We start from the raw sequence: 15,894 nt of genomic DNA, 5'->3' as shown, positions 1-15,894 counted from the left end.
ATATTTACAAAGGCTTTAAACATACCCTAATATTCAAGTAACAAAGAAAAATAGAATATAGTACAATTACCACGGCTCAAACAGCTGAGAGAGAGAGAGAGAGAGAGAGAGAGAGAGAGAGAGAGCATACAGTAGAAAGAATTCACTGTACTGTAAATTGTATGAAATTATTACAGTCCATCACTAAGATTTCTAAAGTCTTGTACTGCAAATTGAATCCACACTGAACAGCACAGGCAATGGATTCTGGTGTGGAAGCTGGACCTCTGGGTCAGCAGAGTGGTAGTTCCACACTTCAGTTTTTACCAAACGCATCATATTTCACTGACCACTCCCTTTAAAAGGTGTCCCTTTGTTGTCAGCTGCATTAACTATATGATGACTTGCGCCTTAGGGCTTGTTTGTCCAAGTTCCTCACTTCAGTAAGGAGAATTGATGCTGTCTGAACAACAACTCAGGATTTTAATTTTTGCAGTAATAAATGATGTATTTTCATCAATGTGAGCAACTCTTTGGTGTACCTTTAATTGAAGTACCACAGGTAATGTAAAATAAACACTTTTCAAATTTGTACCACCTTTGCAAGATACACTCTTGAGATGCATTGTAATGCATAAGCAAAATAACAGTGCCGACAAAACGAAACAAAACACCAGATGTACAGATATGTTATTAATAAGTACCGAATTTGTCCATAGAGCATTTTCTTTCTGCTATATAGTACTGGACAAATACTCCACTAGGAACAGGCTTTTTGGCTTCAGTTTGCCTTCTGAAAAGAAACCCCCTTGATAATGGAAAAAAAAAAAAAAAAAAAACACAAGACAAATCTATTCATAGTGCTCTCTTTCACTCCCCTAAGGTTGTGCACTCATTATTTCGTAAGTGGTTAGCAGCCCCAGCAGCTTTGCAACTCTAATCATGCACAATTCTGGTTCAGATCAAAAGGGAGACTAATCTGTGTTCAGGTTCGTTCTTTTTTCTAGTCCTGATCTGCCATCTTGAAACAGCTTGTCTTTATGTGGAATATGATGCCTCAAATTTGCTGAAAGGTTTTTAATGCTTTTTTTTTTTTTTTTTTTTTTTACTAACAGTACCGAAACACTTCTATTTTGAGTGCCCAACTACCGGCCCTCTTTCACAAATTATTTTCTCTCTATATTGCTTTAGTATGTAAAGAGAGGGCCATTTTATAACATAGCACAACAAAATCAATGCAAAATACTACTAAACCCACATCATCTGGTGCTTCTCATGTTTTGTCAGACACTTGCATCACCCTATTAATATTGCCATAGTTTCAAGTTGATATTTACTGTTAAAAGAAACAAGAGATGCTAACATATCAAGCCAAAGTATAAAAAGCTGTATTGTGAAGACTATGGTGAAATTAATCTGGTTTGCTCTTAAACACTGGCCAGTGCTATTTTTAAACATGCAAAGTATTTTTAACACAGTAGCAATATAGATATCTGTTTTTGCTATAACTATTTTGCATGGAATGCACAATAATTAAATTGATCAAAATAATAAATTAATTTTTAGATGACTACTCGTTCTGTAAACTGCATACAAATAAGCTGTTAATAGGCTGACCATGACAGAGCTGCACAGTGCATTCCAGTCAAATTCGTACATTACATTTACATCTTATTCTTAATGTGGAAGAGACCCTTACATTTTGAGAAAATATAAATGCATTACATACATTGTTTTTTTTCCCTTTCTATTTTCAAATATATAATAACTACAGCAAGCTTTCATAGTGAAGCCCTGCCCCAATTTGTTCTTACAGTAAGGCAAAATTACTAATGTATTTCAGATTTGGACAAGGACACCCAAGTCCAGGTACTGTATGCGATAGGGGATATACTAAGTTGCTTGTATTTTCCATGCCACCAAAATTTCACCATTGACAAAAAAATCTCATAACATTTTTGGTCACCCCAACTTCATTCCTCAGCACTGGGCTCAACCTCGACATCAAAAATGTCAAGTTGTATTGGGTCACGGCGGTTAACAAAACTGACCGTCAACATTGTGGTTAATAAAACACTACCAACTGATCCAGATTCAATTCTGGACATAATTCAAAACTTACATAAATATCGGAAAATATCAACCTCTGACAGGTGCCCAGAGGTAGATCAATATGAGTGGAACAGCCTTCATCTGATGGACCTGGGTCTGTAATGCAGGTAACAGATGGTAAATTATTTCACAGTGTCAACTGGAGACGTCACTTTTCACAGACCCACAAAGAGTCACCAATAGCTTATATGATAGTGTCATGTGATACAATGCAATGCAAGCCCCATTACAGCAACCAATGCAACAAACCCAATTTTACTGCAGTATTATTTCTCATTCTTTGCCTTTCAGGAAAAGGTTTTCAAACAGCATGAGATGATCCTGCAGCATTTCATTATAAGGCTGACCATTGGAGTTATAGAGGTGCACTGATTATGTAAATAAAGACATTACACTTTTGGTTGCAGTCTGAAATATACGTGTTGGACAGTGATGGGTCCACGATTCAATTTTGCTGTCATTTTTGCACCAGCAAATGGCTTTGCATTATATTTCAACATCAAGTACCAAAGCACTGTAAATGTCAAAAGACCAAAACTGTTCGAGGGTGTCAGTGTGGGAGAAAGTGTTCATGTGTATAAGAAGGTGGTAGCGTGGAAGATGCTTTTGTACTATATCACAGCTCATCTAAGGAATCAGGCACTGTGATGTACCTGAGCTGCAGCACAAAAATCACACATGCATTAGTCCCACCACTAAACAATGATGCTGTGTGCGTTCTAACAATCTGTAGTCCCTCCTCACTGACATTCCAACAATTCAATAAATGATGGGAAACAAGGGCAAGATGAAGAGCTCAGGAACAGACTAGCAGACTCGAAGTGCAGGATCTTAGTCCAGCTCTGGGCAGTGCATTGTGGGGGCCCTTCTGCAGCCTATAGTAAATCAGGTAAATAGGTGCAGCCAGCTCACTCACTATCTCAGCTTTCCATTGTTGTCTACTTGATGTATGGACTGATTACGGGCTACTACAGCCCTGTTCCAGTCCTTCCCTAGAGAATCTATGTGCTCCCCAGTCAAAAGGAATGAAGACTCCCTCTTGACAGCAAAACCGCCTGCAGCAATGGCAGCATCCAGAGGCTGCTGGGCATGTGGAAATTGCCGGCGATCTAGCAGGTCCTTGTACTGGATCTCAGGCCTAATCATGCTCAGGCAGACTTGCCTCGTGACATTGTCCAGTCTCGGCTGAAGCTCATAGCCCAGGATTTTGACCATACCACTCTGGAAGGGACGGATGTCCTTGTCACGGATGCGATTAGCCTCTACGGGTCGTCCACCGTCACGCAGGCACACACCAGCAAGAACCTCCCTCCTGACCCGAAGCAAGTCCACTTCGGCTTGCATGCGTGCCTGTCCAAAACGCTCCACCTCAATCCAAAATGTGCGGTTGAAGGCTTGGTAGAGGTGCCAGTCCAACGCATTCCACTCCCGCAGCTTCTGCCTCTGCTCATCTGTCAGGGCCAGCGGGGCTGGCTGAGCAACCTTCCCCCCCCAGGTGGACCGTCTCTTGGGCGCCTGCTCCCTGGCGTTCAGGCTGAATGAGACAACTGCATCCAGTGGCCAGCAGAGGGCATGGCGGAGCAGCACCATGGACTGGTCAAAGTACTCCGATATGAGGATCAGTCTGAAGTTCCGTCGCACTGTTGCTTCACCCCGCCTGGCAAGGGCTAAGGAGAAGTTGGCATTGGGGTCCAGACCAAAATCAAACCATAGTAGATTGCGAGCATAGTGGTTGTTGCGCAGCCGCAGATCATAGTATTTATGAGGGTTGTCTGCAAAGTCACCTAGTCCCTTTGCTCGTCGGAAGGCAGGGGCCACGTTTTTGTAATATGCATAGGAGGACTCGGCTAAAGCCACAGGATCACGTAAAATTGAGAAATGGAAAGTATCAATGGGCATGACTTTCTCAACCTGTGGAACAAGAAGTAGGAAAGGAATCTCACTTTGAAGTATCTTGTGAATATTTTCAAAACCCAATTAAAAACTGACTAAGAATGTCTATTTTTCTACTCAAACCTAAATTCTAAATTAGTAACAAGAGATCACAGACTTTTTGCTTTAAAAGCACCAAATTTCTGTATTAAAACTGTGCATCCATCCAAAGTAGCCCCTTCTGTTACACTATTCTAACAATTCTAACTATTCTAACTATTCTGAGAATGGGAGAAGCTGTTTGATAGTGTTATCACTGTGGTGCCTGCTTTTCTATGGTTACAAAAGTATATCTGAATTTAAAAAATGTAGGCCTACTGAAATTTGAGTACAAGTCATACATTTATGAAACATACAAATAATCAAGCTATAACAGCTGCCAGTTAAGGCCTTTCCTCTGAGCATTCTCTGAGGACATCATTTTAGTGCTGCAGAGGCTGGTTTATTTGGGTCAATTAAAGGGAAATGACATGTACAACTTCACGGCAACTTGACTTAAACACACAACCACGGCTTGTCCCAAGGCAGGAGTAGCAGAGCTGTGAGTAAAACATGTAAATTTACTGTGTATGGGAAAAAAAAAAATGGTGTCATATCATTTAAATTTCAGAGCCATATTCAAAAGACACATAACTAGTAAGCATTTTTAAAAAGGTCTTGTATCTCCCATGATGCAAATCAGCTTCTCAATAACAGTAGAAACAGCATATGCTCCCCATACCTCTGGTTTGAAGAAGCGCATGTGATTTCCAATGATGTCAAACTCTGCCACACGTGGGCCCCGATACCCTTTCACCCTCTGTGCTTCAAAGCGCTGTGGGTAGCCAAACTGGTAGCCCACCGGGAGGGCAAACCGTAGGCCCTGCTCCTCCCCAAAGCGGTAGAGTATGTTGAGAACAGTGCTGCTGGCTGTCTTATGGGTCTTCAGGAACATAACATGGGTGTGGGGCCGGCAGGAGCCCAGAGGAGGCCCTTGGCCATTCTCTGAAGACAGAGAGAAGAGTGTGCGGGAGTGCTCTGTCTGCACCCAGCTACAAGGACAAGAATGAGACAAATAGCATTGATAAAGGGATGTGTAAAAACTAAGGAAATAAGAGATAAATAGTCTAAGTCACAAGGCTACAGGGGTGTGAACTGGCAGCGGCACAGCAGACTGGCTAACGATGGAAGAGAGAAAGGATACAATGGGGAAGAGAAGAATCAGTTGGACAGAAGACTTTCTCAGAAAGTGAGAGAAAGTGGTAAGGACAGAAGATTTCTTAGTTCTCTTATTTATTCCAAGTAGCACAGTTTGGAACTAGAAATGTGACAATGAATGTTAAACAGAAAACTGAATGAATATAAACATACTATCGATATATTAAACTAACATTATAAGTGTATAGAAACAGTCTATGCATATACAATAGTAACATACTGTGAATGAACTGAAATGTACAATGGCATACTTTGTTTAAGTTCCAACTATTTTCGTGGTTGACAAGTTTAGCATGAATCTCAGTGGTTAAGGTACTTGACTTGTAATCAGAAGGTTACTGGTTTAAGCCCCACCACTGCCAAGCTGCCACTGTTGGGGCCCTGGGCAAGGCCCTTACCCCTCAATTGCACAAGTCATAACTGTAAGTCGCTTTGGATAAAAGTGTCAGCTAAATGTCTTAAATGTAAATGTAACTGCCCAATATAACAGACTAAGAGAATTTACATTTTTCACCATTTAGCTGACGCTTTTACATAAAGCTTCTTACAGTTATGACCGAAAAAAGCTTGAACAATTCAGGGTTAAGGGACATGCTCAGGGACCCAACAGTACCTTAACCACTGAGCTACCACCACCCAGGAATTGTAAGGGAGGAATCCAGTTTGACAAAGGGGACTAGGACATCCTCTAACCTTTTATTGAAGAGCACCCCCAGGAGCTGTCCAGCGATGGCAAGTCCGACAAAAAACAGTACTACTTTGCACTTTGGTCCCAGCCGATAGCACCCCAGCCACCGCATCCTCCTGCCAAAAAAACATCTAAATGGTTATTTTGCTCAGTTTTTCACTGGGAACATAAAAATTCCTCAATGATTAAACACCTAAAACGTTTAACCTGGACACAAACCACAAACACTGTTAAGTGTGTCTCCTGTACACAAGTGTAATACCGCCCTGGGGAATATGATGCGTAGGTAAGGTAATTAACTGAAGGTGCATCCGTCCGTCAACGTAAAATAAAGACAGAAGGACAAGCATTAAGACAAACACGCTTTAAAACAAAAGTCGTCAAAGGAATGAGGAAATTGGTAGAGGCTTAAGAAGTGGAAGCAAAGAGTAAAAAAACGAGAGTATTGATCATGAGAAAATAAAATCAAGCCAACAGTGATCCTAAACACAGAGGGACTAATGCAGTGTATGATGACCATCACGCCATGGCTGGCAAATTAACATGCAACACAAAAGAAAAGCTGGACTAAATATTTATCTGAACATTCCAGGATACAGGCTAAGTGTGGCAAACCAAAGCCAAAGGTGCGCGTGTTTCCGTCTTCATTTCAGTGATCACACAAAACGCGTACCATCAAAATATTCGTTCAGAGATGGATTTTAGCGACACAAATTGTCTGGTTAGCTTTGAGATTGACAGTGGTTTTGAAGAGCGACATTTCAATGGCTAGTCTGTAGATGCTAATGTTAAATTAAAATCTTATAATGAACGGACAAAAAAAAAATCTACTGCATAAGGGAGACGCCAAATATAAAGTACGTAATGAACTTCAAATCACACCGCATAGCTTTTGTTTTGATAAACTGGCTTCGTCCAGCAGAAAGCCGGTCTAAAAATGTCTTTCGACAAAGGGAGGTAGTGCCGTAGTAAATCACTGCTCGTTGCTCGCAGTCCAATGGTCACTAGCGTGATATAGGACGTTTCTGAACTCATAGGAACACGAACTTACCTCGCCGATCTTTTAAAATCCATGATAAAACCGGGCCGGTGTCGAAAGAGTTGAAAACGCAGCCACGGTGCATCTCGGACAGCCCGGCTGGCGCGCTTCAATTCCGCCCGACGACGTTACAACGCAAGTAATCCATTGGCACAAATTACGTCCAGCTAGAGGACTGCGGATCTAGCTGGCCCACTCTTAGTTGCATCCAACTTCAGTTCGCCTTTCGCATACCTTGTGGACGACAACAGCAAGATTAGCTAAAGAAAGCCTGGCTTTGTGTTTTGGAGTGAGTGAGCAAGGGCGGGGGAGCGTGTGGGTGTGTTGAAGCTTACGCGAAAAGCGTACAGTAGTCAGCCTGCTATAAATGTCCGAAAATTTCAGCCATCATATTTCAGCCATCATTAGTGCACTAATATTTAACCAGTTCATTAGTGCTGCTGAGGTGTGTCAATAGTTTCTGAGAATGAGGCCTATTGAACAATGCTATGCCATGCAATTTTCTTGTCACCCTTCTATGAAAATCAATGTCATATCATATTTCAGCCATCATTAATGCGCTAATTTATTTATTTATTTATTTTTAACTCAGTGCTGCTGAATGCTGCTGTGGTTATCCCAACCACATTCCAGAAATATATCCTCCAAGAGAAAAATTTCAAAAATGTCACTGACAGTACATTGTCAGTCTATGCAATGTAATGTAATTACCATAATGTAATTACCATTAACCATTTTAAAGAAAACAAATACAAGATGAAAATAATGGACAAAAGAAAAAAATGTGTCAAAATGCCATGACACTGATCTGAATAATAAATGTATTATTATCTGCCTGACTTCTTTCATTCAGTAGGCTAAATAGCTCACACCTTATTAATGTTGGTCCCTGACTCCAGGTGCCATTAACAGAGGCATACATAGCCCTAAACAAAAGGCATGGGTGCTTATATCCTTTCATCAGGCCCAAAATCTCCAGTGGCACCCCTGATAAAATTTTTAATCTGTATGACCATCAGCCACACTCACTACCAAAAGTACAGACCAAAATATGTGCCCATTAACCTGTTGTAATTTATAGTTGTAGACAATGTGAATACAGACACACAAAGTGAATCCCTTTTTTGAAAACCAGGACACAATTAACATGCTGCAATTAAAGTGTAAAAACATTTCACTGTGAAACCGAACAAGCAGATGTTTCATGGAATCTATGATGCGACTGACAAAAGGGATAATTTTAGAGGGGTATGTGTTAGCTAGCATCTTAATTTTTACATTTACCTGATGCTTTTATCCCAAGCAACTTACAATTATGAATTAGTACAACTACAGCAATTGAGAGTTAAGGGCCCCACAGTGGCCCCACAGTGGCCCCACAGTGGCAACTTGGCAGTGGTGGGGCTTGAACCAGCAACCCTCCAATTACAAGTCAAGTACCTTAACCAATGAGCTACCACTACCCCAGTGAACAACTGTAATAGTGGACTAAAGAAAACAAAAGTAAGGAGTTAATACAACTAGTAAGCATTCATGTCTCTCTGGTCCTTTGGGTCCACTTCTCCCCACTTTTGCCTTTTTCTTTTTAGGTTTCTCAGCTCTAGGTGGTCATGTGTGCTTATGATCTTCCCTATAATAGTTTCTCAAATTGACATGGTTCACCTTTAACTTTAAATAGATTTGCAGTCACTGTTCTCTTAGGACCACAAGACCCAATAAACCCATGCACTAAGCTGCTGACCTGAGACTGAAGATCATGGCCAAGTTAGGCACCAGTCTCAGCAGACTTCCAAGACCAAGTGAAGTACCTGAAAGGCTGCTGAAAGATGTTAATGCAGCACTAGGGACGATCACTACTGTGACCATCCCTCAGACCAACCAGCTGATATACACCACAGGAATAGTGATAATTGAGATGCTTGGCTACAAGATGAACATCAAGGAGCAGTATCCTCCATGGACAAGGAGGCTGAATGCCAAGATAAGGGCATAGAAGATAGCCAGCTATCAGAACTGCAGAACAATGTGATGAAGTACCTGAGGAGGTACGTGAGGCCTTGGAGACTGCCAAGCAGAGTTCAAAAGCTCTGGCTGCCCGCCTGAAGAGGTACAAGAGAAATCGACGCCAGGACAATAAACAGCATGTTTTCCCATGAGCCATTCAAAGTGTACTCAGTGGCAGGGTAACAGCATGAGAACACACCCACCAAAGCTAGAGACTGAACAATACGGGAAAAGTATATGGGAGACGGCAGCATCAGACAACAATGCCCAGTGGTTATTGAAGCTGAGATCAGTACACAACTTCCCTAAACAGGCTCACACTAGCAGATGTCCAAGAAATCCTGATCCTGGAATACTTGAGGCTGTATAAGATCAACAGGACTAAGAGCCTTCATCAAGAACTCAGTGGAGCTGTGGAAGACAACCCTAGAGGCTAATAAATAATATAAAAATAAATAAAACAAAGAACACTGACATTTCCTTTCAACAGCTAGCACAACTAGTTTGATAGTGTTATCACAGCCTGCTTTTCTATGGTTACAAAAGTATATCTGAATTTAAAAAATGTAGGCCTACTGAAATTTGAGTACAAGTCATACATTTATGAAACATACAAATAATCAAGCTATAACAGCTGCCAGTTAAGGCCTTTCCTCTGAGCATTCTCTGAGGACATCATTTTAGTGCTGCAGAGGCTGGTTTATTTGGGTCAATTAAAGGGAAATGACATGTATAACTTCACGGCAACTTGACTTAAACACATAACCACAGCTTGTCCCAAGGCAGGAGTAGCAGAGCTGTGAGTAAAACATGTAAATTTACTGTGTATAGAAAAAAAAAATGGTGTCATATCATTTAAATTTCAGAGCCATATTCAAAAGACACATAACTAGGAAGCATTTTTAAAAAGGTCTTGTATCTCCCATGATGCAAATCAGCTTCTCAATAACAGTAGAAACAGCATATGCTCCCCATACCTCTGGTTTGAAGAAGCGCATGTGATTTCCAATGATGTCAAACTCTGCCACACATGGGCCCCGATACCCTTTCACCCTCTGTGCTTCAAAGCGCTGTGGGTAGCCAAACTGGTAGCCCACCGGGAGGGCAAACCGTAGGCCCTGCTCCTCCCCAAAGCGGTAGAGTATGTTGAGAACAGTGCTGCTGGCTGTCTTATGGGTCTTCAGGAACATAACATGGGTGTGGGGCCGGCAGGAGCCCAGAGGAGGCCCTTGGTCATTCTCTGAAGACAGAGAGAAGAGTGTGCGGGAGTGCTCTGTCTGCACCCAGCTACAAGGACAAGAATGAGACAAATAGCATTGATAAAGGGATGTGTAAAAACTAAGGAAATAAGAGATAAATAGTCTAAGTCACAAGGCTACAGGGGTGTGAACTGGCAGCGGCACAGCAGACTGGCTAACGATGGAAGAGAGAAAGGATACAATGGGGAAGAGAAGAATCAGCTGGGAGAGAAGACTTTCTCAGAAAGTGAGAGAAAGTGGTAAGGACAGAAGATTTCTTAGTTCTCTTATTTATTCCAAGTAGCACGGTTTGGAACTAGAAATGTGACAATGAATGTTAACTGAATGAATATAAACATACTATCGATATATTAAACTAACATTATAAGTGTATAGAAACAGTCTATGCATATACAATAGGAACATACTGTGAATGAACTGAAATGTACAATGGCATACTTTGTTTAAGTTCCAACTATTTTCGTGGTTGACAAGTTTAGCATGAATCTCAGTGGTTAAGGTACTTGACTTGTAATCAGGTTACTGGTTTAAGCCCCACCACTGCCAAGCTGCCACTAATAAAACACCAATGAAATTTAGATCAAGAATCCACATATATTGGCAAATTACCAACAGGATATCCAAGGCATTCATATACATATGTGTACTGGTTGTTTGCATTTTCTTTACATTTTTCACATATAGATATAAGGAAAATACCACCAACCAATACGCATGATTGTATGTACTGGTTTTGCTTTGGTATCAGGTGAAATACCTGATACCATAACAAAATGTGTTATGGTATCAGGTGAAATACCCGAGGTGAAATAAGAACAGGTCTTCCTCTCCTAATGGAAAGTGTTGAGGGTAGCATTTATAGATTAGCTTTGGGCACATAATTAGTACACACCTACCCCTCGTGGATGTGCACATTGTGCATGTCTACTTACCCTCTCCCGTGCAACTCTGCTGTCATAGGATACATACAGATGGCTAGTTTTGATCACTGGCAGTGGTTTCCACCAAACACAGCAAATGGGAAACCGATGAAAGAGACCCAACTGGGTGTTGGCAAGGCAGGTTTAAATTTTGATACAGTATGTAAATAAATGTTTTTATTGTTTTTCAGTGATGATTATACACCGTTGTAGTTTTTAAAAACCACCATTTTGTGTGTCTACACCATTTGACGCTGAGGATCCAGGCTCACTTCTTGCTATGCATGGTATAAGCAGACCCGTAGGACCCTTGAGCAAGCTAGCCATTTTACACCCCTCTATGAAAACAATACAGTGAAATACAATTATTTTTGTTTGTTTTTGCAATTACAAACTAATTATGTCAGAAGTTTCAAAAACATCTCCAAAACTTGGGATAATTATCCCCATTTACAATTTTGAGCTGCTAGTTAGAAATATTTTTGAGCTTAAGCAGAGCCAACTAAGATCTAGGCCATATGGAATGTATTTGCCATATATACATATATTGTACAATTAAATGCTTTTCCCCCTACATATCCCAGTTTCTCGGGAGACAGGGGCAGACCCCAGGGACAGCCATAGTACAGTGCCCCTGGATCTGAGAGGGTTAAGGGCCTTGATCAAGGGCCCAATAGTGGCTGTATAGCAGAGCTGGGATTCAAAGCCACAACCTTCCAATTTATAGCCCAAAATGCTACCCACTAGGGTGCCACTGGTACAATTTACTTTTAAGTAAGCAAGTCCATCACAGGGTGCCAGTCCATCGCAGGGTTTATGGCAGAAACTGACCCTGGACAGGGTCAGAGTTCATTGCAGGTCGTATGGCAGAACCCAACTCTGGACAGAGTGCCAGTCCATCGCGGGGCGTATGGCAGGACCCGACCCCGGACAAGTTGCCAGTCCATTGCCCGGCAAAAGGCAGGACCCAACCCTGGACAGGGTGCCAGTCCATCGCAGGGTGTATGGCAGGACCCAACTCTGGACAGAGTGCCAGTCCATCACGGGGTGTATGGCAGGACCCGACCCCAGACAAGTTGCCAGTCCATTGCCCGGCAAATGGCAGGACCCATCCCTGGACAGGGTGCCAGTCCATCGCAGGGCGTATGGCAGGACCTGACCCTGGACATGGGTGCCATTCCATCACAGGGTACACACACACATTCACACTAGGCCAATTTTTAAACACCAATTAACTTAACAGGCAACCTGTGGAATGTGGGAGAAAACCAGAGTACCTAGAAGAAACCCACACAGGCACAGGAAGAACATGCAAACTCCACACAGGCAGCAGCTAGGCTATGAATCAAACCCAGGTAACTGGAGTTATGAAGCAGCAGCGAACCAAATTCATGTTGACAATAATGGAGCATTTTCCTTCAGTGTTAGCTAGTTAAGGTTACTTGGGGCAAGAAGGATGTCACTTACAGCCCCAAATGTTCTGAATATCAATATTTCTTCTGCATGAAGAGTAACAGGTCAGTTGGATTAACTTATTCATAATACACTGACTTCAAGTCAACAGCTGCCAGAATATATTCACACTTACCCAACATCTGGTATTGGACAGTTTAGGGGGAATACATACATATCAACAGTTCTCAAATTTTCTGCTTTCTATGTTCAGTGTTTGAAAATACTGTTGTTTTTGTAAAAAGCTACTTTCTAAAGTAAGACATGTTGCAAATATTACCAATCATAGGCTTCCACAGGTCATGCAACTACATCCAGTTCAAGAATCTTCAAAGGTTAAGCACATCACATCCTTGGGTTTATTGTGATTTATGAATGAGTATTGTACGGTATTCACTGAAAAGTTAACAAACCATTCAACTCTAAAATCTAGTTACAATTCTATCAGGACTAGCTTCTGTTACCCATGTTTCTATGCCTTGAAAGGCAGGTGTGATTGAAAGTTGTTCATAAGGATCTGAAGTGAAGGCACACTGTGCATACCTTGTGATTTAGTAATTATATATACAAAGCACTTCCTGGAAATATTAATTTAATGATAAGCAATGTATCCAACAGGCCCAGTAAATTAGTCCAACATTTTGTAAGATTGCATGTTTACTGTTCTTTATCAAGTAATTTATCAAGAAATATTACCTATGTTATGAAGGAAATATTTAAAATATTGGCAAATGTTCTGCTGCTGCTGCCTAATCATTCTGGGCCCACTGAAATTCTGCAAGAGGTAATGTTTTTGTAATTTTTGGTAATTGTTTTTGTAATGTCTTGTATCTTATTTCAGAAGTTCAATCTCTGAGGAACGTCCTACAGTCTCAAAAGGAGTGATCTGTGGACACATGCTACTACAGGCTGGGAACTGCTCACTCCCAGAAGGGTCACCTGGGAGAGGGTGTCTGATGTTGGAAAGACCTGAAACAGTTTTTTTTTTAACTAAAAGTATCAGTTGTCAGTCATTTTGCCTCATGCATTTCTGCAGGAGTTGTCTACTGTAACTCTTGCAAGTGATGTACATTGGAAAAACTAAGCAAAGGCTTACTGATCATTTTTGTTGAATGCCTTTGGACCATCAAAATTAAGGATCTGTTGTGTCCCGTGGCAAGGCATTTTAATGCTAATGTACATTAATATAAATGTTTGATCTCATTGCCATTTGTGGCTATAGCAGCAATGACATTAGCAAAATTAAGGAGAAAGAACTGATTAACCTTATTGGGGACACTTTAGAAATGCTTTCAGAAATGGAATGAATGTCATTCGAACATCTATATTGAACATAAACTGGTTTCACCTCCTGCGACATCAGAAGTTCTCTGTATTGCTGAAATGTCCTGTTGCTCTGGAACCTTGAGTACTATTCTGCAATATTTACTACACACACACACACACACACACACACACACATATACATATATATATATATATATATATATATATATATATATATATATATATATATATATATATATATATATTAAACAAAGAACATTGACATTTCCTTTCAACAGTTAGCACAACAAGTAAAAAATGATTGCTGCTGCAAGGAGAAATGTCTTCTTTTTTTTTCTTTTTTTTCTTTCTTTTTTTTGGACTATTTCACTAAACTTCAACTTGAAAAGCCAAATGCCAGGCAGTTTGAAAACCACACACACACAGACCAGGAAGACAGGACGGACACAACGCCTGTCTAACCCTTCTGGCCCAGTTTCTACACATTAATATTTCACAAAGCAAGGGCCAGTGTCTGTTAGCACTGCTTTCTATTATTTAAAAGGATACTGCAGCTTTTGAGGGAAGGATTGAATCTAGCAGAAGAGTAAGTGCACTTTATTACATATATACTGAGCTTGTTTCTTTAACACTACGGCTGTTTATGTAGCAAGTTCCTTCACTTTGTAGGTCTTCCTTCAGGAGACAAGAAAACCACGGGCTGAACAGATTTTTTTTTTCCATGAAATTCTGGAATGGGCATAGCTCTAACTTGCATTGTTCTCCCAAAACCACCTAATTAATATGTGATCAGGATCCCTTTGGAATTTAGCATTAAAGCTAGAATGAACTTGTAGTTATATCCAAGAATAACAGTGAGTAAATTATTTGTGTGCACCATTTTTAAATCTGTGGTACACTGATTTAAAAAACAGCAAGTAGTCTAGCTAGTTAGCTAGAGTTCGAACTAATAAGATATAACTTGCTAGCTATATGGAAGACAGAGGCATCCTACTTTTTTAAACTTCAGACAGAAGCAGACATAGCTACAGCTACTTCCCCGCTGATGTTTCACTGATGCTGTAATCCTAAGAAACTGATCATGTGTAAAAATGACATAAAATAAAACCCAAGTACACAAGTCTGGGTTACGTGCATTTTGTGCGTGTTCTGACCAAACCTCGCAAGTTAGCTAGCGATACTATGGCACAGAATGAACCAAACTATGCAATCCTCACTCATCGACTCAGAATAATCCGTTTAACTACCGGACACTGGACGACGGTTTAGGAGTTGGTGGCATTTTAACTAAATCAGCTAGCTAGTTCTCTTCTTGGGTTATCCGAAACGAGTAAACAGCGTGGAAGAAATGTGGCAGTGTGACTTAAAAGCTTCAAGTAAAGCTAGCTAGGTAGGTAGATGTGCAATCGTGACTTTGCAAGTACCACCCGCCCGAAAAAGAGCATTATGTGACTAAAAACGTCCACGAAACGCTGTCTAGGTAGATGTGCGCTGATAACTGCAACCTCTACACCCTTGAAATAAGTCAGCACCTCTATAAGTCAGCGCAAGTGAACAGAATTATCTGAAAGATCACATGATACTGTAGTTAGCTATCCAACACCCACGTAAAACAAAAATCTACATGTCCTAAAACTTTGAGACATGGTGGCTAGTTTAAAAACCATTTAATAGGGTAATTAAAATTGTTCTTACGTTTGAGGTGGTTGCTCTCACACCGTAGTCAAATCACTCTTATCACCGTATGAACGGAATTATGCGGAATTCCTTCTAGCAAACAGAAGGAAAGTCATAAAACTCGGTCATTCCTGGTAAACTAGCCAGGGTCACCACATAGTCTGCCGTTACACGCGGGGACTCGGGTACAATTTTAACAGTTTAAAATCAAAGTTTAAAAATTACAAGGAAAAATTAGGTACGCTTCACTGAAAGGTTGTTCATCCTTCCAAGCACGCTACAATCCACTCTCCTGGTGCCGTCTTGGTGTGTTTATCACGTCCTTGCAACATTAGACAATCTCTGCCA

At 40.9% G+C, this 15,894-nt stretch overlaps 1 protein-coding gene across 5 annotated transcripts; it reads right to left on the bottom strand.

Moving 5' to 3' along the window:
• Positions 1 to 501: 501 nt before the first annotated feature.
• gal3st4 (galactose-3-O-sulfotransferase 4) lies at positions 502 to 15,894 on the bottom strand. Of its 5 annotated transcripts, none has more exons than XM_027015548.2 (6): positions 15,565 to 15,894; positions 13,931 to 14,010; positions 6,960 to 7,181; positions 5,914 to 6,024; positions 4,745 to 5,054; positions 502 to 4,002 (listed from the first exon to the last, which is right to left on the bottom strand). In XM_027015548.2, the coding sequence occupies exons 3-6, from the start codon at positions 6,980 to 6,982 to the stop codon at positions 3,007 to 3,009; spliced, it is 1,440 nt and encodes a 479-aa protein (XP_026871349.2). In that variant the 5' UTR covers positions 6,983 to 7,181; positions 13,931 to 14,010; positions 15,565 to 15,894; the 3' UTR covers positions 502 to 3,006. The 5 variants fall into 5 exon arrangements, with proteins under 5 accessions (XP_026871349.2, XP_035375894.1, XP_035375895.1 ...); XM_035520001.1 differs by lacking the exon at positions 13,931 to 14,010 and having other exon boundaries at positions 15,565 to 15,639; positions 15,772 to 15,894; XM_035520002.1 differs by lacking the exon at positions 13,931 to 14,010 and having other exon boundaries at positions 15,565 to 15,636; positions 15,772 to 15,894.

Source organism: Electrophorus electricus, chromosome 19 (assembly GCF_013358815.1).
Source record: "Electrophorus electricus isolate fEleEle1 chromosome 19, fEleEle1.pri, whole genome shotgun sequence".
Taxonomy (NCBI): domain Eukaryota; kingdom Metazoa; phylum Chordata; class Actinopteri; order Gymnotiformes; family Gymnotidae; genus Electrophorus; species Electrophorus electricus.
Note: the sequence above shows the minus strand (reverse complement) of the source record. Positions and strands in the feature narration are given on the sequence as shown.